The sequence below is a fragment of the Suncus etruscus genome, chromosome 8, assembly GCF_024139225.1.
Source record: "Suncus etruscus isolate mSunEtr1 chromosome 8, mSunEtr1.pri.cur, whole genome shotgun sequence".
Classification (NCBI taxonomy): Eukaryota; Metazoa; Chordata; class Mammalia; order Eulipotyphla; family Soricidae; genus Suncus; species Suncus etruscus.
Genome location: NC_064855.1, coordinates 115453890 through 115481317, shown reverse-complemented (window position 1 = coordinate 115481317; position 27428 = coordinate 115453890). Strand labels below are relative to the sequence as shown.

At 47.5% G+C, this 27428-nt stretch overlaps 1 protein-coding gene across 1 annotated transcript in view; it reads right to left on the bottom strand.

Moving 5' to 3' along the window:
- Nucleotides 1-27428, bottom strand: part of CLYBL (citramalyl-CoA lyase) — a 160070-nt gene that overhangs the window by 61204 nt on the left and 71438 nt on the right. Inside the window, 1 exon segment of the mRNA XM_049778524.1 lies at nt 12632-12818. Coding sequence (XP_049634481.1) covers nt 12632-12818 — 187 coding nt within the window.

Genomic DNA, 27428 nt, shown 5'->3' with positions numbered 1-27428 from the left:
GGCCAGCCAACCTCTTTAAAGATGCAAATTGCAGTGAAATACAGAAAACAGTAGGGTTCTGTTTATCCTTTCACCAAAGGTGCAAACTGCTAATCAGGCCCCGTTGCTGGGATGGCCACTTTGTTTATCAATAAACAGGAAGACAGTTAGGCTATAATTTTGCTGCCTAGGACTGGGGGCCAAAAGGAAATGCTGGCAGCTTGGTAGTACCGAGTTCCAGTCGCATTCAAACCCAATTATTATTGTAATAATGTACGGATGTTTGCAAGACGCACAGGCACGCTCCACATGGCCATGGAATCGCATGGAACAGATTGGCAGAGAGGGAGCCGTAGTGATACAAGCATTAAGGGAAGCTGTCAAAATAGGCCTGGTCCTCCAAGAGCTCAGCTGCTGAGTGGCTGAGCAAAAACACATGCGGCCTGAAAAAGAGGGGACGCAACAGCCCAGAAACCCACATGCCGGTGCAACCAGAGAGAACAAAAACATGGTTTTGATGAGATGCAAATAACAGTCAATAGTTTCGGCCTCAGAATAAGACATGTGGGGGCCAGAGTGGTGGCACAAGCGGTAGGGCATTTGCCTTGCACGTGGCTGACCCAGGATGGACCAAGGTTCTATCCCCTGGCTTCCCATATGGTCCCCCAAGCCAGGAGTAATCTCTGAGTGCATAGCCAGGAGTAATCCCTGAGTGTCACAGGGTATGGGCCAAAAACAAAATAAAACAAACAAAAACAATGCATTATAGAAGACAGCAATCCAGTAACATCACATAACCAGTTTATACATCTGACCTTTGCTGAGCATCCTCAGTGTCACTGTGATCGCCCTGTGATCAGCCATGGAGTACATCAGCATCACACAAATATTCACCGCCATGAAGGATACAGCAGTGTTTCCTACACTGGGGAAGCAGCAAGGGGAGAAGTCACCCTATGCTGGGGTGAGGACCTTAGAAGAGGGTGCAGGGCACTCCCTTCCACTCTGAGTCCCCAGGACAGAAGCTCACACAGGCCAGGCATGCAAGCTAGTATCCAGAGGCCTGGGCCACTTTTTTGAACAGGGCCCACAAAAGAAAAAAAAAAAAAAAAAAAGGAGGGCCCCAGCCCCTCTTTACTGTCACCTCCCAGCTCTGCAAGATGCCAACCCAGCACAAGCTGCCCTGTTCCACAACTTGAAAGAGAAAGCTTTGGTTTTTTTTTCTATGGGACTTGCAAAAATGACCATTGCCTGGCTCTGTCACCAACTCTCACTAGCAAATGACCAAGAGTGCAGCCAGTGATCGCTGCCCCGGGTTAGTTGCATGAACGCGGCAATGTGTAAACTCCTGTGTTCTGTTCTTCTGGCTGTCCATTGGCTGACCATGGCTCATCATCCAGAGGAACTGGCAGAGCACTGAAAAAGGAGTTCATTCCTAAGGAGAAGGACATAGAATCAACACTGACACTCCAGACAGAACAGTAAGCTCAGGGTTCCAGCCTTCAGCACCATGGGCAGCTCCAGACCTGTCCCCGAGCTTGAGAAGACCCACTTGAGGGACCATGCAAGGGGCTTTCTTCATGAGGACAGGCTGAGCTCAAGGAAGCCAAGAAAGGCATGATAATGTCTGTTCCCCTTCGGATCAGCTCTTCCGTGCACTCCGGCGGGAAATATAGAAAGGCCTGTGGAAGCTTCTAGCTCAGAGCCCTGAGTGCTTTTGGTTAGGAGACACCTTCTCTTAGTCTCCCTGACTGCATAGCTTAACACTAAACCTGAGATCTACATACCTACTTCAGGTTCCCCAAGTTCCAACAATCAGTTGAAGGCCACATTTCCCCTTTTATGGCCCTTTTCCTCTTTTCTTTGCTTTGCCTTGTTCTGGGTGTCTGCAGCTCGAGGAAGAAGCTCTTGACATCACTCAGGCCCTGCTAACTTTTACCCAACCACCAACCTTGCCCTGCTAAAAGGTAAAAGGTTGAGGGGTGTCCGCAGGGCTCAACCTTATTCTGGGGGTCACAAGAGTTCACCCTCTGCTAAAAAAAACTTGGGGACTCCTTGGGAAGGCTACTTGGCTCGCAGGCCAGTCCCCTGCGTTCTTTCCTTGTGGGCCTTTTGCTCTCTGGACAAATCCCAAGGGTGCTTTTCTAGTCTTGCTCTGGAACTACATAATACTTTGCACAAGACAAGATGCTTCGTCAACTAGATTTGGTTGAAAATTTCAGCCTAACTTGAGGAGATAATTTCAGACTTGGGAATGACCTGTATAAATGCCTAATATGGGGAGAAATTGTAAAAAGATACTAGAAACACACGGTGTAATCTTGGTAAAAATAAAAGGGTGAACTATGACTTAGGACGTTATTATTATTATTGTTATTATTATTATTATTGAGGTGGGGTCACATGCGGTTGTACTCAGAGTTTACTCCTGGCACTGTGTTCAGAAATCACTCACTCCTGGTGGGCTCAGAAAATTATACAGGTGCCATGGACTGAACCTGGATCAACCACATGCAATACAAATACCATATCCACTGTACTATCTCTCCAACCCTCCACTAGGGGTAATTCCTTTCTTTTCTTTAATCATTTAAACACTGAATTTACAAAGTTGTTCATAATACAACTGTTTCCCACACACACACCCAATTTCAAAGTTGTTCATGATTGAGTTTCAGTCATACAATACCCTTCACCAGGGCACATTTTCTGTCCCCAGTGTCCCCAGTTTCTTCCCTCCCTTCCTCTGCTTGTCTCTGGGGCAGACACTTTTCTTCTCTCTCTTCCCTTTTTTCTTTTATTTATGTATTTATTTGGGGGGGTTGGACCACTTCCACCAGCACTCAGGGGTTACTCCTGGCTCTGCACTCAGAAATCCCTCCTGGTAAGCTCAGGGATAGAACCCGGGTCAGTCCTGAGTCAGTTTTCAGTTGGCCATCTGCAAGTCAAATGTCTTACCACTGTGCTATTGCTCTGGCCTCACTGTGGTTTGCCAAAATTGTTAAAAAAAAAAAATATATATATATATATATGGGGGCTGGAGTGGTGGTGCAAGTGGTAAGGCATCTGCCTTGCCTGCACTAGCCTAGGACGGATGACGGTTTGATCCCCCAGCGTCCCATATGATCCCCATCCTCAAAGCCAGGAGCAATTTCTGAGCACATAGCCAGGAGTAAACCCTGAGCATCACCAGGTGTGGCCCCAAAACAAAACAAAACAAAAAATATGTATCCCACATAACACTTTATTTTCTTCCAGCACTGGGTTAATTTTTTTTTGTTTGTTTGCTTGTTTTGGGACCACACCCAGTGGCGCTTAGAAGTTACTCCTGGTTCTGTGCTCAGTAATTACTCCTGGCAGGTCACCTATATGGGACATACAGGATGCAGGGGATCGAACCAGGGTTGGCTACGTGCAAAAGCAATGCCCTCCCTGCTGTACTATCGCTATGGCCCCTCCAAACTCTTTTTTTCTTTCTTTTTTTGTTTTCTTTGTTTTTGGACCATACCTGGAAGTGCTTAGGGGTTACTCTTGGCTCTGCGCTCAGAAATCATCCCTGGCAGGCTCGGGAGGGCATATGCTGGGGATCGAACCAAAGTCTGTCATGGGTTGGCCATGTACAAGGCAAATGCCCTACTGCTGTGCTATATTCGGCCCCTCCAAACTCTTTTTTTGGTTTTTCGGCCACACCCAGTGACGCTCTGGGGTTATTCTTGGCTCTGCGCACAGAAATCACTCCTGGCTTGGGGGACCATATGGAAAGCCCAGGGGGAGGGGGAGATGGAACTGTGGTCCGTCCTAGGCTAGCGCGCACAAGGCAGATGCCTTACCGTTTGTGCCACCACTCTGGCCAACAAACTCTTTCTTGATTCACTTCAGAGGAAGCAGCCCTGGGTACCACCTTGATTAAGTTCCAGATCATCGACGTCTGGTTCTTTTCACCTGACTTCTCAGCTGTTCAGAGATGGTTCTTTTGCCTAGGCCCTGCGTTGCCCGTCACTGGAATTCCCAGATCATAGATCAGACTTGTCTTGCTTAATTAAGTTCCTAGGAACTATAGTAAAAGAAATAATAGACCCTTTGAAGCCTGCATACCTCTGCAAGGAGATTCCATGGAGCTTGTGAGGGAAAAGTATTAACAGTCAAGGCACTAATAGGCGGATCTGAACCGTGGCATCGCAAAAATTCCAGGTTTGAAGAAGAAAACAATGGAGCAAGAGGGGGTCTGGGGAGATGGGTTTGGTCTGAGGCTTTTTTTTTTTTTTCCTCAAACCATTACTTGGAGTTGTGACAGGGAATAGGTTATCAAAGAGATTGAAGAAACTCATAAGAGACTGGAAACTCTTCCCTATTTCTCACTTGGAGAAAGGTAGATTTTTGTATTAGAGCTCTTGGAGAATCAAAAAGAGCTTGCAGAGTTCCAAAGCACAGTTTGGTTTTCTGGGCTGCTCCGAAAGAAAGACTTGGAGACTTCGGTTCCTATTGAAGACATCTCAGGAGCATACAAGTGTTTGAAGCAAGGCAGGGCCCCTGTGCCAGTCACCTCCCCTTCCTAAATCCACAACCCCCAACGAAGGAGCTTCAAATCATTACGTGTCCACTTAATCACTCCTCTTTGCAGGCAGAAAACCCCTTTTCTCCTCTGCTAATTCATTTCTACCAAGTGACAGCAAAGAGGATTGTGAAATTTACCCCGAGGGAGTTGAGTCTGTTCAGAGGAAGCAAGCATGGGGTTGGTTACCCTCTCGGCAATGTGTGTGTGCCCAACACATGCAAATGCACAAGCTATATAAACAATGCCGGGCAGCTAGAGTGATAGTGATTGCCTTGCACGCAGTAGACTTTGGTTTGATCCCCAGGCCTACAGAGAGTGCCCTGAGCTAGTCAGGAGTGATGCCTGAGCACAGAGCCAAGAGTAAGACCTGAGAACTGCCAGGTATTGCCTCCCCAAAACACAATCAAAATATAAAGCCAGGGGCTGGAACAATAGCGCAGAGGTAGGGCGTTTGCCTGGCATGTGGCTGACCTAGGACAGTCTGAGTGCCACAAACTGTGGCCCCTAAAAATAAATAAATAAAGCCAAATGAGTGAAAATGCATGTGCTCAGGACGGAGGACGGAGATGGCCATCGGGCCTGGGAATCGCTTGCATGTAGCCAACCCCAGTTTAATCCCTGGCACCATGTAGGTTCCCTATTGACCCTACATAGGTGGTCTCCAGTGATCACCTGGGGGTCACTCCTGAGCACAGAGCCAGGAGTAGCCTCTAAGCATTGCCAGGTGTGGCCCCCCACACCCCCAAAAATAAATGGGAGATCCAGAGATAGTCAGCAAATAGGTAGGGCTTTTTGCCTTGCATGGAACCAACCTGAGTTCAATCCCCAGCAAAATTCATCGTTCCTTAATTCTTACCAGGAGTGATCCCTGAGCACCATCAGGTAGGCCCCCCAATTGCCCCCAAAATAAAAAATAAATAAAATTTATTTCTGTAGCACTCAAGAGAGCTTAGAGTGCTTTTCTTTTGGAGTGGAGTGGGCCACACTCAGTGGTGCTCAGGGGTTATTACTGACTCTGTGCTCAGAAATCATGCCTGGCAGACTCAAGGGACCATATGCGATGCTGGGAATCAAACCTGGGTCTGTCCTGGGTTGGCTGTGTGCAAGGCAAATGCTCTACTACTGTGCTATCACTCCAGACCACATTTGTTTGTTTGTTTGTTTGTTTGTTTGTTTTTTGGCCTCTCGAACGAGAGGAAAGTCAAGCAGTGAAAATTCATGGGTGGGGGCCGGAGAGATAGCATGGAGGTAAGGCATTTGCCTTTCATGCAGGAGGTCATCGGTTCGAATCCCGGCGCCCCATATGGTCCCCTGTGCCTGCCAGGAGCAATTTCTGAGCCTGGAGCCAGGAATAACCCCTGAGCACTGCCAGGTGTGACCCAAAAACCAAAAAAAAAAAAAAGAAAATTCATGGGTACACTGATCCCACGACTGACAGCTCTGGGGTGCCTTGGGAGGGGGGAGGGGTAAGTCTTCCACTCTGCTGAAGCCTCAGCAGCTGCATACACACCTCACAACTGCCACCACACCAGTTTTTCTTTTTTTTTTTTTTTTGTGGTTTTTGGTTTTTGGGCCACGCCCGGCGGTGCTCAAGGGTTACTCCTGGCTGTCTGCTCAGAAATAGCTCCTGGCAGGCACGGGGGACCATATGGGACACCGGGATTTGAACCAACCACCTTTGGTCCTGGATCGGCTGCTTGCAAGGCAAACACCGCTGTGCTATCTCTCTGGGCCCAAGTTTTTCAACTTCACTACTTTTTCCACAGATCTCTGCAGAGATACCTGACCTGACCATTGAAGCCTCCAAGTATGCCAGTTTGGAGGCTGAGAACTCTGGGATCTTTTCTCAATTCAGTGTAGGCAGCCTCCAGCTGTGCCTCCATACTTCCATACTACTGGAAGCCCTGACAGCCACACCCACGACCCACAGCTGTTGCCATGTCTGATCAGAAGTCCAGCTCTTAAGGTTCTTGAACTCCTAGAGTACGAATTCATATATGCAGGCGTGTAGCACCTCCATGTTCTTCAATACTGACATTCCAGTAGGAACACACCAAATTAGACATGAAGTTATCATGAAACCACCTACACCAGACCAAACCAATCAAAGCCAATAATGGAATGCTGAACTAGCAACAAAACAGCTCAGTAAATCTCAGACAGTGACTTAATGACCCCTTTGGGAAACATGACAATTTGTTTGCACAAAATATTTTTAATGAAGTCTTCTTTCTTTTTGGGGGGGGGGGTTTGGGTCACACCGAGCAGTACTCATGGGTTACTCCTGGCTCTACTCTCAGAAATCACTCCTGGCTCAGGGGACCATATGGGATGCCGGGATTCGAATCACCGTCCTTCTGCATGCAAGGCAAACACCCTATCTCCATGCTATCTCTCTGGCCCCCAAAGTCTTCTTTTTCTGATAATTCCACTATTATTCAGTTGTAACAGCATATTAAATAACTTATTTGTATCTTAGGATAGGGTGGGAAACAGTGAAAACTGGTGGTGGGTTGGGTATTAGAACATGGAATGCCAGAAATAACTGTACTGTGAAGAATTTGTAAGCCATGTTGTTTAAATAAAGACATTTTTGTTTTTGTTTTTGTTTTGGTCACACTCGGTGGCACTTAGGGATTACTCCTGGCTTTGTGCTCAGAAATTGCTCCTGGCTTGGGGGACCAGATGGGGTGCCAGGAATCGAACCAGTATCTGACCTGGGTTGGCCACATGCAAAGCAAATGCCCTACTGCTGTGCTATCACTCCAGTCCCTAAATAGATATTTTCTTTTAAAAAATAAAACACATACACACACAAAAAGAATTTAGGGGCCAGAGAGATAGCATGGAGGTAAGGCGTTTGCCTTTCATGCAGAAGATCATCAGTTCGAATCCCTGCATCCCATATGGTCCCCCGAGCCTGCCAGGAGCAATTTCTGAGCATGAAGCCAGGAGTAACCCCTGAGCAATGCCGGGTGTGACCCAAAAAAACAAAACAAAACCAAAAAAATCAAACACATAGGGTTAGTGTGATAGTGCAGCAATAGACACTTGTCTCACACACAGCCACTGTGGTGAGGACCCTGCTTGAATCCCAGTATCCCGAAGGTTCTCCCAAGCACTGCCATGTGTGGTCCTTGAACAGTCTAGTGTGTCCCCCCTAAAAAATGTAAACTCATAAAATACTGGCAGTTTCTGACATAGCAAGAGAAAACTTAGACAATTAGCCAGAGGTGGTTGTTGAATGAATGATGACTTGACTAGAAAACTTAAGCCTTTGTAGGGAAATAGAAAGATAATGAGGAACTCAAGGGAAAACAGGAAGTTGGCTGAGAAGGGGAGGTAATTAGTTTATTACTATAGACCAAAGCCTTGCACAGAAAACCAGTCTCAAGATGGTCTGGACGGACACTGAATGACAGGCACAACCTCACCCTTGCTCTCCTCCACTTCCGGAGAGAATGGACTCAGCGAGCAGAGGGGCATTAAAAAGAGGGAATGAGCAGGATCCCTGTGGATAGGTGTGGGAAGGTCCTCTCCAGATCTGTGAGGGAACAGTCACAAGTGGGGTCAGGGCACATAATGGTCATAAATCATGATGATGATAGAATGTAGTTCCTTGACTCTCTAGCCCAGCCCTTTAATCAACATTTTTCCCAGTCATAATCTTTGAACCCAACAAAAGAAGAGGCTATATAGATACAGGAGAGATGAGGAGAGAAATAAGAAGTACAGAGAAGAGCCCTGAGCCACAGAATTGGAACCAGCAGTTAACCTTGAGGGCACTACAAAGTTTTGGAAATAAATTTATTTATTGGAAACACATTTATTTATTTTTATTTTTTGGTTTTGGGGTCACACCTGGTGATGCTCAGGGGTTACTCCTGGCTCTGCGGTCATAAATCACCCCTGGCAGGCTGGGGGACCATATGGGATTCCAGGAATCGAATCGGGTTCCTCCCGGTCGGCCACATGCAAGGCAAATGCCCTATCACTGTACTATTTCTCTGGCCCATGGAAACACTTTCTTTTTTTTTTTTTGGTTTTTGGGTCATACCCGGCAGCGCTCAGGAGTTACTCTTGGCTCTACGCTCAGAAATCGCTCCTGACAGGCTCGGGGGACCATATGGGATGCCAGGATTCGAACCATCAACCTTCTGCATGGAAGGCAAACGCCTTACCTCCATACTATCTCTCTGGCCCTGGTAACACATCTTAAACCTATAAAGGGGTCCCTGGGAATGGCTAGGTGGGTCTCCTCTACCTCCTGAGCACTGTTTGAGAGCCTCTCTTCTCTCCCTAACAAAGGGACCATTTGCCTTAATTTTAGATTTTTTTTAATATGCCAAAGATGCTGAATAGACTTCACATACTTATTCTAATCCTTTTCCAAATACCTGGTAAGCTTTGGTTTGGTAATTAAGATGAAGTTAGAGATTAATTTTTCCCTTAAGAGGATATTTGTAGGCTAGACATTCCAAGCAAAGCATTTAACCAAATAGAAGTTGTGTAGTTCAAACAAGCAACATCAGATCACCTGGGACAATGAATATTTAATATTTAAATAGATGAATTCATTCAGAAGGCTGGCTTCCTCTGACCCAGTCCAAGCCCAAGCCCACTGTCCCACTGGGCACAGACAGACAAAGAAAGAATGAAGGGGGGGCCGGGTAGGTGGCGCTGGAGGTAAGGTGTCTGCCTTGCAAGCGCTAGCCAAGGAAGGACCGCGGTTCGATCCCCCGGCGTCCCATATGGTCCCCCCAAGCCAGGGGCGATTTCTGAGCACATAGCCAGGAGTAACCCCTGAGCGTCAAATGGGTGTGGCCCAAAAACCAAAAAAAAAAAAAAAAAAAAAAAAAAAGAAAGAATGAAGGGGCCGGAGTGGTGGCACTAGAGGTAAAGCATCTGCATTGCCAGCACTAGCCTAGGACGGATCAAGGTTTGATCCCCAGGCATCCCAATGGTCCCCCAAGACAGGAGCGATTTCTGAGTGCATAGCCAGGAATAACCCCTGAGCATCACCGGGTGTGGCACTCCAAAAAAAGAAAGAATGAAAGTGTGTCTTTTTCACTGAAAGAGTTCCATACAAGGAAGGGGCTTAAGAGAGAGCACAGAGGGAAGGTGCTTACCTTGTACGCAGTTAACTTAGATTTGATCCCTGGCATATGGCACCCCATTATGATCCCCTGGATTCCATTAGGAGTGACCCTTGAGCACAAAGTCAGAGTAAACCCTGAGCCATATGTGCCACCCCTACACACACACACACACACACACACACACACACACACACACACACACACACACACCATACAAACATTAGTGACCTGGACCAAGGAGATAGCGCTAAGAGCTGGAGCATATACTTTGCCAAAGGTTCAGTCCTAGGACTGCTCAGGGAAAGTGGACTGGGTGAGGCCCCAAAATCAAACCAAATGCCCCCAAAGCATAATTGATTGTCATAATGATGATTTTTTGCTTTGTTTTGTTTGGGGGTCACACCCTGGTTTTATGCTCAGAAATCGCTCCTGGCAGGCTTAGGGGATCACATGGGATGCCGGATTCAAACCACCATCCTTCTGCATGCAAGGCAAACGCCTTACCTCCATGCTATCCCTCCAGCCACCATAATGATGACTTTAGTTCACTTCATTATTGAACAAACCCACTTTTTTTGATGAAAAGTAAAACTCGGGGGCCGGAGAGATGGCATGGAGGTAGGGTGTTCGCCTTTCATGCTGAAAAACGGTGGTTCAAATCCCGGCATCCCATATGGTTCCCCGAGCCTACCAGGAGCGATTTCTGAGTGTAGAGCCAAGAGTAACCCCTGAGTGCTGCTGGGTTTGACCCCCAAAAAACAACAACAACAAAAAAACTAAAACAAAAAAAAAAAAGAAAAAGAAAAAGAAAAGTAAAACTCAGTCAGCCACTTGAAAACAGCCCCAGGGGCCAGAGCAATAGCATAGCAGTAGGGCATTTTCCTTGCATCGTGTACAACCCTGGATGGACCCTGGTTTGATTCCCGGCATCCCACATGGTCCCTTGTGCCTGCCAGGACTGATTTCTGAACACAAAACCAGAAATAACTCCTGAGCACCACCGGATGTGACCCCAACCTCCTCCCTGCAATAAAAGAAACCTTAGCCCCAAACTTGCTGCCTTACAAAAGAGCCTCTAAGACTGTCTCACCCGGCATGGCTCTTAAAGGTTCAGTTCTCTGGTTAGGCCCAAGCAAGGTGGCCCCAAGCTGCACCCTAAGCTTCTGTGTACATTTTCCTTTCCCTGAGCACCAAGTCGGAGGTTTCTCCAGTAAAGACTAAGGCCAGGAGAGAGGTCACTGCCCAAACATACCTGGCAGCCATATAGCACATGGTATTGCATTTGCCCTAAATGTGGCAAGCTTGGGTTTCATCCCCAGCATCCCATGTAGTCTCCTGAGGCCAGCAGGGTGATCCCTAGGTGAAGAGCCAGAAGTAAACCACGAGGTCTGCAGGGTGTGACTCAAAACAAAAGGAGGAAGAGGTGGGGAAGGCAGAGAGGAGGAGGAGAATAAAGAGGAAGAGAGGAGAGGATGAGGATGAGGAAGGAAGACAAGGAAGGAGGAGGAAGAGAAGGAGGAAGAAGAGGAAAAGGAGAAGGAGGAGGAGGAGGAGAAGGAAGCAACAATAGCACAGTGGCTAAGACTTGCATATGACTGATCAGGTTCAATCCTCAGCAACCTATATGGCCTCCCAAGCCTGCCAAGAATAACTTCTGAGTGCCACCAGGTGTGTCCCAAAACCAAAAACAAATACATAAGTAAATTTAAAAAGAAGAGAAGGAAGGAGGAAGAGAAGAAGAAAGAAAAGGAGAAGGATGGGAAGGAGATGAGGAGAAAAAGAAGAAGAGTTGGAGGCAGGGCTCAGGGGACCATAATGGTGCTGAGAACCAAACCTAAGCCAGGTATGCACAAGGCATCCCCTAGCCACTAGCTGCTATACAATCTATCTCTAGATACAACACACAATTTTTGGATGAAGTCATCGAGCCAGACCAGCAATGTCAGGGTCTATCTCTAAATACACACAGTCCCTTATAGGAAGTCACACTTTATCACTCTTCAGTTGGAATCTGCCCAGCTCTTACTGATGAGATCCATCCAGAAGGCTCAAGAGGGCAAGGGCAAGAAGAAAAGAGGTAGGGTAAAAAGTGGGGACACATCTTGCAGAGCTGGGCTGGCCGTCCTGTGCTTCTCTTACATTGGCTTTTTGCGCATGACCCTCCACCACCAGCAGAAAAGATCCAACCTTGCAGAACACACAGAAGAAAATGAGCCACTTTGGGCTTGAAAGATATTTTGGATTACAGCTATGCAACATGTTTCTGCTATATGACAGTATTATTTATTTGTTTGTTTTTTGTTTCTGGGTCACACCTGGTGGCGCTCAGGGGTTACTCCTGGCTCTGCACTCAGAAATGGCCCTGGCAGGCTCAGAAGACAGACCATAAGAAATGCCGGGATTTGAACCATGTTCTATCCTGGGTCGTTGCATGCAAGGCAAATGCCCTACTGCTGTACTATCTCTCCAGTTCTCTGACAGTATTTTTTAGATCATCTGCTGACAGGTGCATAATTGGACAAGGGTATATGTTTTGCAAAACGTAGCTCTGGAGGGGCTGGAGTGATAGCACAGCGGGGAGGGTGTCTGCCTTGCACGTGGCCAACCCAAGTTCGATCTCGGCATTCCAAGTGGTCCCCTGAGCACCATCAGGAGGGATGCCAAATGTGGAGTAAGGAGTGAGTCCCTAAGAGGTTTGTTCATAAAGAAAAAAAAACACGACAAGGTATGAAATGATGGCACAAGTGGTAGGAATTTGCCTTACATGTGCTGACCTAGGACTTAGGATGCTGATCCTCTGGCAAGGTATGGAATGATGGCACAAGTGGTAGGAATTTGCCTTACATGCGCTGACCTAGGACTTAGGATGCTGATCCTCTGGCATCCCATAGGAGCAATTTCTGAGCCCCAAAACAAAAAACCAGGAGCAAAACACACAAACATACACACACACACACACACACACACACGCCCTATGGCATGTTTCCCACCCACCTACCTTTCTGTTCACGGCCACACCATCTTCACAGTCGAGCACCGCGCAGTCCACCTGCAGGCTAGGGATCTTGCGGATCTTCTTCTCATCGTCACCTGGTACATAAAGCACAGCCCTCCGTGGCGTGTATCCATGATGCTCAGCAGCGCCTGCCCTGGAGCCCACTGGCCTGGCCACATGAAGGACATCCCTGGAAAAGATGGGACCAGGATCAGATCACAGGGCTGGGGAGCAGGATTCGCATGAAGAGAGGAGTAGGGACGTTGGGCAAAGTGTATCCTTCGCTCATCCAGCTCACTTTATTTATTTATTTATCTATTTACTTATTATTGGTTTTTGGGTCATACCCGGGGCGCTCAGGGGTTACTCCTGACAGGTTTGGGGGACCATAGAGAATGCTGGGAGTCAAACCATTCTTCATCCTGTGTTGGCCACATGCATGGCAAATAGCTTACCACTGTGCTATTTCTCTGGCCCCATCTCCCTCACTTCGAAAAAAATTAAGGGGGGATAAAAAAAAAAGTAGAAAAAAAGAGGTTGAAGAGATAGCGCAGCGGTAGGGCGTTTGTCTTGCATGCGGTCAACCCAGGACCAATGGTGATTTGAATCCTGGGATTCCATATGGTCCCCCATGCCTGCCAGGAGCGATTTCTGAGCAGAGCCAGGAGTAACCCCTGAGCGCCTACAGATGTGACCCAAAAACCAAAACCAAACAAACAAACAAAAAGTAACTATCCTGTGGGCTTTTACAAATCAAAGGAAGAAGTTATTGGGAAGAGGAAGTTGGGGGAACACTTTTATTTAGGGCTCTTAGCTAATCTCATCTTACAACATAAAGTCCCCTGAACAACACCTGTGTGCAGAGCCAGGAGTAACCCCTAAGCACCAAGTTTCTAGGGTCAGAGTAATAGTACAGTGGGCAGGGCACTTGCTTTGCACACAGCCAACCTGGGTTCGATCCTGGGCATCCCATAGGGTACCCTGAGCACTACCTGATGTAATTCCTGAGTGCAAAGCCAGGAAGAACCCCTGAGCATCCTGGGTGTGGCCCCAAGACAAAACAAAACAAAAACAAGCTCAGTTTTCTCCTTCCCGATTTTATTTTCCAGGTGAGAAAACAAGAGAGTCCATCTGAGAGCCAGAGAAATGGCACAGCAGTAGGGCATTTGCCTTGCATGCAGCTGACCCAGGACAGACCTGAGTTCGATCTCTGGCATCCCATATGGTACCGCAAGCCAGAAGTGATTTCTGAGTGCAGAGCCAGGAGTAATCCCTGAGCATTACCGAGTGTGGCCCAAAAATAAATAAATAAATAAATAAATAAATAAATAAATAAATAAATAAATAAATAAATAAATAAATAAATAAATAAAGAGTGTCCACCTGACAGAGATGGGTGGAACATCCCAGACAGAGTTCAAAAGCTCAAAGGCACCAAATGTCAGTGGGTCCATCTGCTTCCTACAGCGAATTCTTTGACATGAATTGGGTGATTGGTGGCATGTCTCCTCACTCCCCCACCACCTCCTCTAGAAAACAGCCATTTGGAAAAGAATTGTTGGTTTGTTTTTCGTAACTGTCATGAAAATGATCTGGGTTAATAGACTCTCTTTGTTTTCTCTCCCAAGCCAGTCTCAAAAATGCCTTTCAAGTGTCAATCTCAGGGAACACCAGGCCACAACATTCCAGTTTAGAATTTGGAGAGTCCGTGAGCAGTGGTCCCTCGGTGCTCCTGATCTGGGTGGAGGTCTGGGGAAGATGCCTATCGACCTCTCCCTAGCGCTGAATAATTTTTAGGAAGCTCAGTCTGAGTCTATTTGCCAGACCCACACCACACACACGAAAGCTGTGAAGACAAGCTGTGATCCTGAGCCCATGCGTATGTGTGTGTGTGGTTTTGATGGTGCAGAACCCACAAGAAGATTCACATAGTTTTCTCTCTCTCTCTCTCTTTCTCCCCCCACCCCTTCTTAATTATTCAGAGCTAAGTGTGATGAAAATTAAAACGAAACATATGGATATGGAAGGCTCTTTCTCCCATCACATTAAAAAAAATGTAAGTTTGATGTGTTACAAGCACTAATTCCTCGAAACAGCGACTTCAGGCCAGACTTGCAACCACTGACTCGCATTGTAAGTGGGTTGAGGATTGAACCTTCATTCTGTGCCACCCTTCACTGATGCCCTGGATCCTGGCACAAATGGATCTCCCTTCCCTTTCTGTTTTAACTCCCTCCCCACCCCACTCAGCCCACACCAAGAGTCTGTGTGGTGTTTCTCGGTTTGGAGTGGAAAGAGCTGGTGGAACTCAGAGGGGAAGAGAATGCAGATGTGATAAGAGGGAATTCTCTCACGAACTGCGGGTGTGTGACATCCAACCTAGTGGAGGCTGATTGGAATTTGAAACATCAGTTTTCTGGGGTAATGGTGGCAGGGATAGCAGGGGATGTGAGCTCTAGATGACGGGTGGGGGTCTCCCAGGGGACTATATTTTGTTTTGTTTTGGTTTTTGGGCCACACCCGGCGATGCTCAGGGGTTACTCCTGGCTATCTACTCAGAAATAGCTCCTGGCAGGCACGGGGGACCATATGGGATGCCGGGATTCGGACCAACCACCTTTGGTCCTGGATCGGCTGCTTGCAAGGCAAACGCCACTGTGCTATCTCTCCAGGCCCCCCAGGGGACTATATTAATGCCACACTACAAGACCCTTCAGTGACAAGGACTCAGAACACAGGAAAGGTCACTGAGCAAGCTCATGGCACCAAATGAACAGTTTCTTTCTTTCTCTCTCTTTTTTTTTTTGGGGGGGTCACACCCAGTGGCATTCAGGAGTTACTCCTGGCTCTGCGCTCAGAAATCACTTCTGGTGGGCTTGGGGGACCATATGGGATGCTGGGATTCAAATCACCATCCATCCTGGATCGGCTGCATGCAAGGCAAATGCCCTACCACTGTGCTATCTCTCTGGCTTCTGAACAATTTCTATCTCTTTTCCTCTCACATACATTGTTTTGTTTTGTTTTGTTTTGTTTTGTTTTGTTTTGTTTTGTTTTGTTTTGTTTTGTTTTGTTTGGAGCAACACCTGGCAGCACTCAGGGATTACTCCTGGCTCTGTGCTCAGAAATCACTCCTGGCAGGACGGGGGACCATATGGGATGCTGGAAATTGAACCCGGGTCTGTCCTGGGTCATGCAAGACAAATGCACTACCGCTGTGCTATCTATCTGGCTCTCTCACATAGATTTTGGGGCCACACTCAACAGTATCCGGGGCTCTGTGCTGGGGGATCACTCTCTAAAGTGCTCAGGAGACCATAACTGGGGCCAGGGATCGAACCTCAGTTAGTTGTGTGCAAGGTAAGCACCTTGACCCTGTACTATCTTTCTCTCTCTGGCCAAATGGACAACCTCCAAATGGTTCCTCTTCTGGCTTTAGTTTGCAAAATAATGTGAGGGTGTGTGTGTGGATGGGGTGAGGACAGGTGAGGGCAAGAGTGAGACCCTAAACTACAAGTCACAGACATAGAAACAGCAGCGGACCTCAGCTGCGTCTACCCATCAGATGCCCTGGTTCTTTTCTCTTCCCAGCAAAGAATCATCTTTCTGGTTCCTTTCCCTCTTCTTTCTTCCATGTCTGGGGATGGCCTCCACCTGGCCTCACTGCCCCCCACTCTCTCACTTATGGCGTCACACTTCTTTGTACACCCCAATATCTCCTCGCTGTACCTCCCAGGGAACGAGCACCCCCCTCCTTTCTTGGTACTGGGCTTCCTAAGGTGCTGATCTGTCTCGGGAAAAGCTCGAGTTGGTTCTTGGCAACTCAGCAGAAATGCAGGGAGCGGGGTCTGTGCCCAGGTTACCCTCACTGCATCTTTTATGCCAACAAGGCCAGCTCCAAAGACCAGACAGTCCAAAACAAATCTCCCTTCCTCACGGGGGGCAAGGTGAGAAGCGAGTTTGCCAACAAGCTGAGAAGAAGTATCTATCTATCTTGCGAGCCTTCTCAGAAGCAAAGAACTCAGAACTTGGGGACCCAGAAAGATAGTACAGCAGTAGGGCATTTGCTTTGCATGCAGTCAATCCGGGAAGGACCCGGGTTCGATGCCTGGCATTCAATATCCTCCAAGCCTGCCAGGAGCAATTTCTGAGTGTAGAGCCAGGAGTATCCCCTGAGTGCACTGGGTGTGCCCCCCACACCCCCAAAAAAAAAAAAAAAAACCTCAGAACTAGGCTGGCTGATTCCAAAGTCAGCTAAGATGCTAGGAGAGGCAGGAAGAACTCCAGGACAAGGAAAGGGATGGATGCGGGTATTAAATGACTAAATACCACATTTGCATGGCAATCCCTGCTAATTAAGCAAGAAAGATAGAAGTTGTTTGTTATAAACACCACCGGGTCTTCTGCAAACACCCACACTTACCACAGAGCCAAGCCAAGCACTTGTCTAAGCAGAACCACTTTCCCAAGTATTTTTTTTTTTTTTTTTTTTTTGTGGTTTTTGGGCCACACCCGGCAGTGCTCAGGGGTTCCTCCTGGCTCCATGCTCAGAAATTGCTCCTGGCAGGCACGGGGGACCATATGGGACGCTGGGATTCGAACCGATGACCTCTTGCATGAAAGGCAAACGCCTTACCTCCATGCTATCTCTCCAGTCCCTTTCCCAAGTATTTTTATTGGTACAGCTGCAGCGTACACATTTCATCCCACATACTAATAATCCCAGTTCTGGTGCCTACATTTTAATCGTTTGTCCCGGGCCTGTTTCTCAAACAATTAGCGCTAACTCGTCAGAATGCCTCCTCGGATCATACATGTCTGATGGTAGGTTCAAGAGCCCGGCTCGTCCGCACATCCGTTTCAATTGACCTCTTGGGAGAATGTTTGTTAATTGTATTGCTCTGAACTGCGAGCAAAGGAAAAGGCAGCTCAGGCAAAAAAGGGACCAAGTGTTCTTCCTCCTTCCCTTTGTTCCCCCCAGAAGCTGAAGTCACTTCAAGAGGCACTTAGTCCCATCATCCGCGGTTACAATAGCCTTGTAGGACCCATCAAACTGAATCCAAGGTAAAAGGATGCGGTGAGATTATGTAATTAAAAGCAATTCGGGTAGTTATTGCTTGGGACCACTTGATGGATCCAAAGACTTAAAATGGCCCCACAGGGATCCACAACACAGGACTGTTTTAAATTTGGCTGGCAAAAATAATATTGGGAAGATGTCAGATGCAAAAAAAAAATTTTTTTTTCACCCGAACAACAACCCAAAATGAATAAACCCACAAATAAAAAAAATGAAAAATATGAAAAGGAGCTCACCACTATTTTTGAAAGCAAACTGTAAAAACTGAAGAAAAAGCAGGTTGCAACAAGGTCTGAATCTTCCTCACAGACTTCTTCCAATTCTCAACTCCAACAGGAAATAAACAGAAGAAAGAAGGCAAGAGAAGAAAAAGAACACTATGGATTTTTTTTAAATTCAACTATCTTTGCCCCATCCACTTTTTTTTTTTTTTTTTTTTTTTTTTTTTGCCCTGGCATAAGGACCAGAGTTGGATTGGATCAAGTAGCCTGACAGAATGCAAAAAGACCGTCTAAAAAAAAAAAACTGAATGTACTAAGAAAATACAAAGTGAAGGTATCATGTGTCTGTTAGTAATTTATAAGGTTCTGTTAGTGATTTATAAGGGAGAAGACGGAGAAGCTTTATATTTTTTTGAATTCAGAAGTACCAACTCTTCCAGATTGACTGAAATTGTTAAAAAAAAAAAATGAAAGTCCTTGCTGAGTTCTGATTTGTTTTTTGAAGCCGGCTCGATTTCCACCCTGGTGTTTTCTGCCTGGTGCTTGAACAAAGGGTCCAAAGAGAGAAGGTGGGGGACACGCATAATTCTCTGGGTTTGATGCTCGGCTGAAATATTTCTCAGGAAAAACACAGCTCTGCCACTGATGTAAGAGTAGATGTTAAAATAACAACATGGTGTGTTGAAGTTTTGCCACCATTTCCGCTGTTATAATAAAAACGGGAAAGAAGGCTTCCTGGTGAAGGCGGAAAGAATTTCAGGGAACGACGCCACGTGCATGTCTGAGCTTGGGGGCAATGCCAAGGAACGCTTGGGGGGAGATGCCAGGCTCTCCAGGACAGGATGGCACAGGCGGAGACCCAAGGTGAGTGAGGAGACACCCGTTGAGACAGAGGGGTCAGGGCTGTTCCAGATGCACTCTGAGGCCCAGCGTCTTGGCAAACCTCACAGGAGCCTGAAAACACCTCCTTGCAGGAGGGCCGGGGGTGGGATTTACCTGGCAAACCATGACACAATCTGCAAGCAAGAGCTTCTGCAGCATTTCAACACTGCACTGCCTTCAAGGCCGCACAAATATCTGTGCACGGAAAACTATGGACGGGGTCTCTCCAAGTTTCATCTCAAGGATGGTCATGCGTGATGATGACACAAATCAGACTTTTGCTTTTCCTTCCAATGGCCCCAGCTTTAGGCTGTTTCCTGCCAACATGCCCGATTCCTGTCCATCAGTCATCATGTCTCACTGATCATAAATGATTCTGGGTTAGGGGGTGGGTGTTTTCTGCCAGTTTTGAGTCTAATTATTATTCTGTGCGCAGACTTCAGGCATCCATGTAAAAATCCTTAGTTCTGGGTCTGAGTGATAGTTCAGTGGGGGAGGGTGCTTGCTTTGCACACAGCTGACCCGGGCTGGATCCCCAATATCCCCCATCTGATCTTCCAAGCACCACCTAGAGTGATCCCTGATTTCACAGCCAAGAGTAAGTAAGTCTGAACATTGCTAGGAACGGTTCGGTTCCCAAACCAATCAAATCAAATCAAATCCTTAGTCCTTGTTCTGAGGCAGCCCTGGAGCAGATATGGCAGCCACTGTTGCGTTCTTCTGACCCACCTATAAATGTCCCTGGAGACAGTCTCTGTGGAACACAGAGTGGGAAGATGATGGGCCCAGTCCCACAGCTTGTCTGGACTGGATTCTGTCTCTGCACCACTGCCAACACAGACACCACAGCGACTGGCATCATGAACACCACCATCTCTGCCACCAAGACCATCGCCAGGAATACCTCCAGTACCATCATCACTGCCACTACTCTCCCTCACCACCACCATCACCATCACCGCCACTACTCACCATTATTACCACCAAGACTACCATGAACGCCACCATCCACCATCACTGCCACTAAAACCATCACCAACACTACCATGTTCACCATCACAACCACCACCATCACCCCTTCAAAGCCACATCGCCCTCCTCACAGTCCCAGATCATTTCTGCTACAATTGGCCGTCAGATCTTCCGTACTCATTCCTGTGGCTCAAGGTAAACGTTTTTGGGTGGCAGGGGGTTCCATGTCCCAGGATCACTCCTGGTGGTGCTTGAGGACCAAATGGGATTCCAGGGACCAAATCAAGGCTAAATCTTGTACTATTTCTCTTGAGTTGCAGGTCTACTTTGAGGGCAAGCACTTAACTTAAAATCAAGCCACCATCACAACAACAAAACATAAAATAAGGGGCCAGAGAAATAGCATGGATGTAGGGCATTTGCCGTGCCTACCAGGGGCGATTTCTGAGCATAGAACCAGGAGCAGCCCCTGAGCACTGCCGGGTGTGACCCAAAAACCAAAAAGAATCTCAAGAGAGAGAGCAGATTCCATGCCCCTCATATTTTGGTGGGCCTATGCAAACAACAATTGCCACTCTAACACCGTTTTTACTGTGCTCCTTTGACTCTAATCCTTAAAAATAAAAAAAAAAAACCACTTAAAATTTGAGGTTAACTTAAACTAATATGCATGTACATGGAAATGTAAAAAATACTATGCCTCTAATGTTTAAGGAGTTACATAAGTTTTATGGCCTTAGATTGCCTTGTGTGCTGTTAAGAAATATTATAATGTGTTACAATCTGGGGACTTGAGGGACAAAGTAATTGTACATGGATTCTGTTTATCTTAATGTTCCTCGGCTGAAAGTTCAAAGTTAAGATATCAGCAAGGGGACTTCTTCTGAGAATTATGTTATGGGTGATTGTCCTTCCACTGTAACTTTACCTTGTCTTCTTTCTTTGCATCTTTATTCTCATAATTAAAAATTAAAAAATTAAAATTAAAAAAAGAGAGAGAGCAGGGAGATAGAATAGAAGTTACAGTGTTTGCCTTGCAAGGGGCCAACTCAAGTTCCATCCCCAGCACCCCATCAGGTCCCAAGAGCACTGCCAGGAGTGATCCCAGAGTGCATTCAAGAGTAAGCCCTGAGGGGCCGGAGAGATAGCATGGAGGTAAGGCGTTTGCCTTTCATGCAGAAGGTCATCGGTTCGAATCCCGGCGTCCCATATGGTCCCCCGTGCCTGCCAGGAGCAATTTCTGAGCATGGAGCCAGGAGTAACCCCTGAGCACTGCCGGGTGTGACCCAAAAACCACAAAAAAAAAAAAAAAAGAGTAAGCCCTGAGCACTGTCAGGAGTGATCTTGAAGTGCAGAGTCTAGGGTAAGTCCTAAGCACCACCGGGTGTGGCCCTAAGCCAAGCAAACAGTCAAAAATCAAAAGAATGTTAGTGTATGAGAATGCAAGAGTAGCTTTCCCCGGGGCTCAACTTTCCTTGTGGAACAACTGGCTCACTGGAAAGCGGCTGAGAGAAGGCGCCTGTGGTTAGGGGAGGCTCCAGGCTCATTCCCGGCCCTCATGGACAATGTGCAGACAGGGTCCACATACATCACACAAGCCCTCCCCAGCGCACGGAATCTCCAACTCAACAAGGCACATTCTGACGGAGCTCCGTGCTCCTAAGCCCGCCCAATGCACAGCCTTCGAGTCCTGAGGTGCTTCTGCAGCTAGAAGAACCACCCCGGCTTTCTGAGTGCCCTGAGAGGGCATAAGGAAGAAAAGCAGGCTTTTCCAGGGATACCCCAGCCAGTGGAGGTCTGTCACTTGCCACCTGCCTGGGTCCCCCCCAAAAATTGTGTCACGTGGAGCCTTTATGAAAATGTAACTTGGCAATATTTTTCTTTCCTCCCCTCATTTCCTTCCTGCAAGTGCTTGGTTCGCCAAGTGTGCAGGGAAGGGAAGAGTGTTTATTTGAACATGAAACCACTTCTAAAGGATGTGGCCGTTTGACGTAAGAACCTTGCAAAAAGGTGAAAAGCCTCAGTCAGGAGCAGTTCTGCTGAACTCTGATTCAAAGACTGGGTTCTCAGCTCACTCTTCATTCGAAACAAAGGAACAGGAGATTGGAAACACAGCAGAGATGCTGCGTGTTAAGATTCTGGTGACTTCAAATGGTCATTTTTCTTTTCTTTATTTTTTTTTGGGGGGGAGTGGGATGGGGAGAGGACACCCAGCAATGCTCAGGAGTCACTCTTGGCAGGCTAGAGGAACCAAATGGGATGCTGGGAGTCAAATCCAAATCAGTTGCATGCCAGTACCCTAACCACTGACTCTACTAGCATTCCAGTCCCTATCAGAGGGTAGTTTTCCTACTTAAAAGAAAAATTCAGGGCCAGAGTGGTCAGGTTCAATTCTCAGCATTCCATAGGGTCCCCTGAGCCTGACAGGAGTAATTTCTAAACACAGAGCTAGGAGTAACTCCTAAGCACCACTGGATGTAGCACAAAAATAAACAAACAAAAGAATTATGGGGCCAGAGTACAGCATTTGCCTTGCATGCAGCTGACCCCCAGTTGGATCCCAGGCACCACATATGATCTTTCAGCTCCCCATCCAGAGTGTCCCCCTGAGCACAGAGCCAGGAGTAAGCCCTGAACACAGCCAGATATGGTCCAAACCTCCACACATAGTGGGGAAGGGGGTCACCAAGCTATCAATCTCCTCAGCCTGTTTCTGGGGCTGAGTCGGCAGATCTGAAGTGCCAGGCCACCATTCAATGGGCCCAAAGAGCAGCCACTTTGGGGCCAGAGTGATAGCACAGTGGGGAGGACTTTTGCCTTGCAAGTGGCTTACTCAGGTTCGATTCCCAGCATCCCACATGGTCTCCTGAGCCTGCCAGGAGTGATTTCTGAGTGCAGTTTCAGGAGTAACCGAACAGTGTGGCTCCAAAAAAAAAAAAAAAAAAAAAAAAAAGCAGCCATTGGGCTCATGGGAACTGAACCCCTTTATTTCTATTGGCACATCCCACACCAGGCCAGGCATGAAGCCTCACGTGTACCCAGGAATATACACTGCATGCCACCAGCTAGCTGCCTTCTGAGCCGGCATTGGGTCCATCCAGGTCAGCATTACGGGCCTCTCCCTACCTGCTCCCCGCTTCTACCTTCTTCAGAACCACCCCACCTCCCTTTTCAGATACTTCCCTCTGTCCCCTACAGACAGACACGGAAACCAAGCAGAGGTGTGCCCACACGGGCTCCGATCGATGGGACGAAGTGCAATCAAGGGCGCCCCAGAAACCGTTCCGATCAATGTTATGACAATCGATCAGGTCCTTTGAAGGAGCCTTAATTTACTCGACGGCCCCGATGGAGCTGTGCGGGGGAGACGGAGCTGGGATGACACGGCAGATATTTCAATCGGGGGCTACAGGGGACTGAGGGCTTAATTACAGAACACCAGTCTCGATAACAGAACATCGCTCCCCAAGTACGGCGCGTGGCATTTATTTAACACGTCCCAGAGGCAATTAAGCCCTCGATTAATAATAAAATCTTCTCCTTAACTTCATTCTCAATTACCAGGAAGCTCGTTTCTCTCACTGCCTGGGACTTTCCCCACACTCGATTCTCAGTGGATTCCGCTCGCCAGTAATTCCACTTAAACTCTGGAATGGAGTGAAGTGTGTGTGTGTGTGTGTGTGTGTGTGTGTGTGCATGTGTGTGTGTGTGTATGTGTGTGTGTCCAGAAGTGGGGGGCTTTCTAAAAGCTGGGAACTAGGGGCCGGAGAGATAGGGGCCTTGCACACAGCCAATCCAGGACAAACGGTGGTTTGAATCCCGGCATCCCATATGGTCCCCCAAGCCAGGAGCAATTTCTAAGCACAGAACCAGGAGTAAACCCCTTAGCATCACGGGGTGTGGCCCCCCCCCAAAATTAATCAATTAATTAATTAATTAAAAATAAAAGCTGGGGGCTGGTGCTGGAGCATTGGTACAGCAGGGAGGGCACTTGCCTTGATCCCTGACATCCCATAGGGTTCCTCGAGCACTGCCAGTTGTAATTCCTGAGTGCAGAGCCAAGGAGGAAGCCCTGAGCATTGTGGGTGGGACCCAAAAGTAATAGCAAAAAACAAACAAACAAATTGGGGGTCTCATGGGTCCCCCTTATCCTATGCCTATATGTGATGACAGATCATCACCCTCTTAATTTGAGGGCCAGGACCAGAGGTTGCTGACACCCCCTCTATGTCCATTTTCCTGTAAGAAGGTACTGGGGAAATGTCACCCAAAAAAGCTTCTGGGTCAGGGCTTGTTCTATGGCACCTGGAACTGTCTGGTGCCTCCATTCATTCATTGCGTCACCTCAGCTCTTAGAATCTCAGACTTCTGCAAGGTGCGAATCTGGCAGTGGTGAGGTGTCAGTGCCATGATGCTAAGAGATCAGCTGGGAGAGGACCCCCCACACTAAACGTCCAAAATGTGCCTATTACTGATGCTGTTGATATTGGGGGCCTTCCCAGCAGGGCTCAGGGGGTCCAGGGATCACTCTTAGAAATACTCAGCTTAGTGGGGCCAGAGAGATAGCATGGAGATAAGGCATTTGCCTTGCATACAGAAGGTCGGTGGTTAGAATCCCGGCATCCCATATGGTCCCCCGAGCCTGTCAGGAGCGATTTCTGAGCGTAGAGCCAGGAGGAACCCCTGAGCACTACCGGGTGTGACTCAAAAACCAAAAAAATAAAATAAAATAAAATAAAAAACTCAGTTGTTGGGCTTGATGGTTCAATGCTCAGGGCTGGGCACAATGAGGGAGCCACCGGGGCTCCCCAGCAATGCTGGACACACCAGCCCATAAAGGGGCTCACACTTAGGGTTACAACATGCAAAACAAATTCTCAGTCTTCTAAGCCCCGTCCTGGCCCAACAATATATTTTTTGTTTGTATTTTGTTTTGGGGGTCCTCAGGGGTTACTCCTGGTTCTGCACCCAGGAGTCACTCCTGATGGTGCTCAAGGGATCATATGGGATGTGGGGATTGAACCAGGGTTGGTCACATGCAAGGCAAGTGCACTACCCACTGTGCTATTGCTCAGGCCCCACAAATGAATATTTTTTTTTAATGAGATGGAGAAATAGAATTGCACAACTGAACACTGTGCTTCTGGAGCGACTAGACTGGACCCCCAATGAGCTGGATTGTGGCCTTTTTTTGGCTGCAGGACCCAAATGTTCAGGTAGGGTGAAAATCTGAGCACCTCCTTTCTCACAGCTCTGGTTTTTGGCTAGAGTTTTAGATCTTTCTAGCTCTGTTTTGTTGTTGTTGTTGTTTTGTTTTGTTTGTATTTTGAGTCATATCCAGTGACGCTCAGGGGTTACTCCTGGTTATACATTCAGAAATCACCCCTGGCTTGGGGAGGCTATATGGGATGCCAGAGGATGGAACCGGGGTCTGTCCTAGTATGGGCAAGGCAGATGACTTATCGCTTGTGCCACTGCTCTGGCCTCTCTAGCTCTATTTTTAAGCTCTCCCTAGGTTTAGGGCTATGTTCCCGGAGAGGAAGAATTGGCTACAGACTTTATTTGAAACTCACTTCAAATAGCACACTTATAACACAGCGACTCTAGCTGTCAAAATCCTACTTCAAGACACTCCAAAAACCATTTTCTCTCTGAAAACTCAGAAGCCAAAAACTGGAAGAGACCTCCCACATCCTCCCCTCTTTCTAAGGCTTCCTGAAATGCTGAAGCCCTTACAATGGTTTAGTCTGGGAATGATGTGGCACCTGTCCCATGGCAGCTCAGAGAGGACTGAAAAGCTAACATGTGCCCCTCATGCCAATAAAGGACCAGTGAGAACCTGCCCGGCCTCAAGGCTTCTGACCCTCTGAGCCTCCAAGACCCCACGTCCTAGTAGTAGCCAAAGGGAAAGAAGCAGGATGGAGCTGGCTGAAGACCCTCCAGTGCGGTCCTCAAGAGCTAGAACAGGGCGGAATGATAGCACAGCAGTAGAGTGTTTGCCTTGCACAAGACTAACACAGGACAGACACCAGTTCGATTCCCAGCATCCCATATAGTCCCCTGTGTCTGGCAGGAGCGACCTCTGAGCACAAAGCCAGGAGTAAGCTCTGAACGCCGCTAGGTGTGACCCAAAAGCCAAAAAATAAATAAATAAATAAATAAATAAATAAATAAATAAATAAATAAATAAATAAATAAATAAAACCTAGAACAGAGCCCTATGAGGCAGGGCTCAGTTCCTGGTTTACATTTTACTAGAATACAAGGGGGTTGAACGAAGCCCTGGCTTTCTGAGATCACTGACAGTCTAGACAGCACGGCCACTACTGTCCACACCCCCAAAATCTCTCAGCCCCTCAGCACACTCCTGTGCAGGCCGCCTGCCTTATCCCATGCCAGCCTGGGCCTTCTCCCCGGCTGTCTCGCTTAAGGCACCCGAAAATCTCACTGCTCCTGCAGTGGGTCCACAAAAGACCTGGACTGTGATGCTGAGCAGCCTTCCTCTGTTATTTTTCTTTTACTGCTATTTTAGTTCTTGAGCAAAGTTGGGGTTTTGCTGCAGTGCTGGGGGTGAAACCCAGTGTCCAGATGCCAAGCTAGGAGACACTGAGGGTGAAGCAGACACTGAACCAAAGGAGTCCATGAGAAAGACTGCGGGAGGAAGCCTGACTGCAGTGTCTCCAGACAGGTGACGGAGATATTTGGTGGACAAAGACTTCCGTCTTCCTGCTTTGGGTTCATAGCATTCCAAGACCAAAAAAAAAAAAAAATCTAACTTGACGGCACTTTTCCAGGCAAAGGTGAGTGAGAATGTTGAAGACAGTCTTCCACACCATCAAATGGGGGCGTGCTGGTAACCTTGGCTACTTTACTTTCTCCAGCTCAAAGGTCCCCTCCTAACGTCACATCACATGCATACACTCAAGCAGGGAGGCCTTCAGGGCATCACCCAGCAGAAATAGTAACCTTTGGGGATGTTGGAAAACTTGCTGTGGCCAGTGAAAAGTAGGAGCTGACTCAGAGGATACGGGTTTTTGAGGAAAACTATCATAGGCATTTTAAAAGAAAAAGTAGGAGAACCAGAGAGATAGTGGGTGGGGCATTTATATGGCATGTGACCAACCCAGATTCAATCTCCAGCACTCCATATGCTCTCCCAAGCACTGCCAGAAGTGAATCTGGAGCACTGCTTTCTGTAACCCTTCCCCCAAATATATAAATAAATGATATATATATATAAATTAAATAAAAGAAACATGGTATTGTAGCAATAGTACAGTAGGTAGGCTGTTTCAATCTTCAGCATCCCAGATGTCCCCTGAGCCTGCCAATGATTCCTGAGTGCAGAGCCAGAAGTAACCCCTGAACACCACCAGGTGTAGCCCCCCAAAAAAATACCAAACAAAAAGGAACAGTGGGGGCTGGAAAGATAGCCCATTGAGTATGGCACTTGCCTTGCTCACAAGAAAATTCTCATTCATCCCTAGCACCCCATAGGATGCCCAGAGCTTGCCAGGAGTGCAGAACCAGGAGAAACCCTTGAGCACCATTGGGTATGACTCAAAAACCACAACCTAACAGTCAGGATTAATTCTTTCTGGTATTGAGGAGGGATCCCAGCAGTTATACCTGGGAGGTCTGCAGT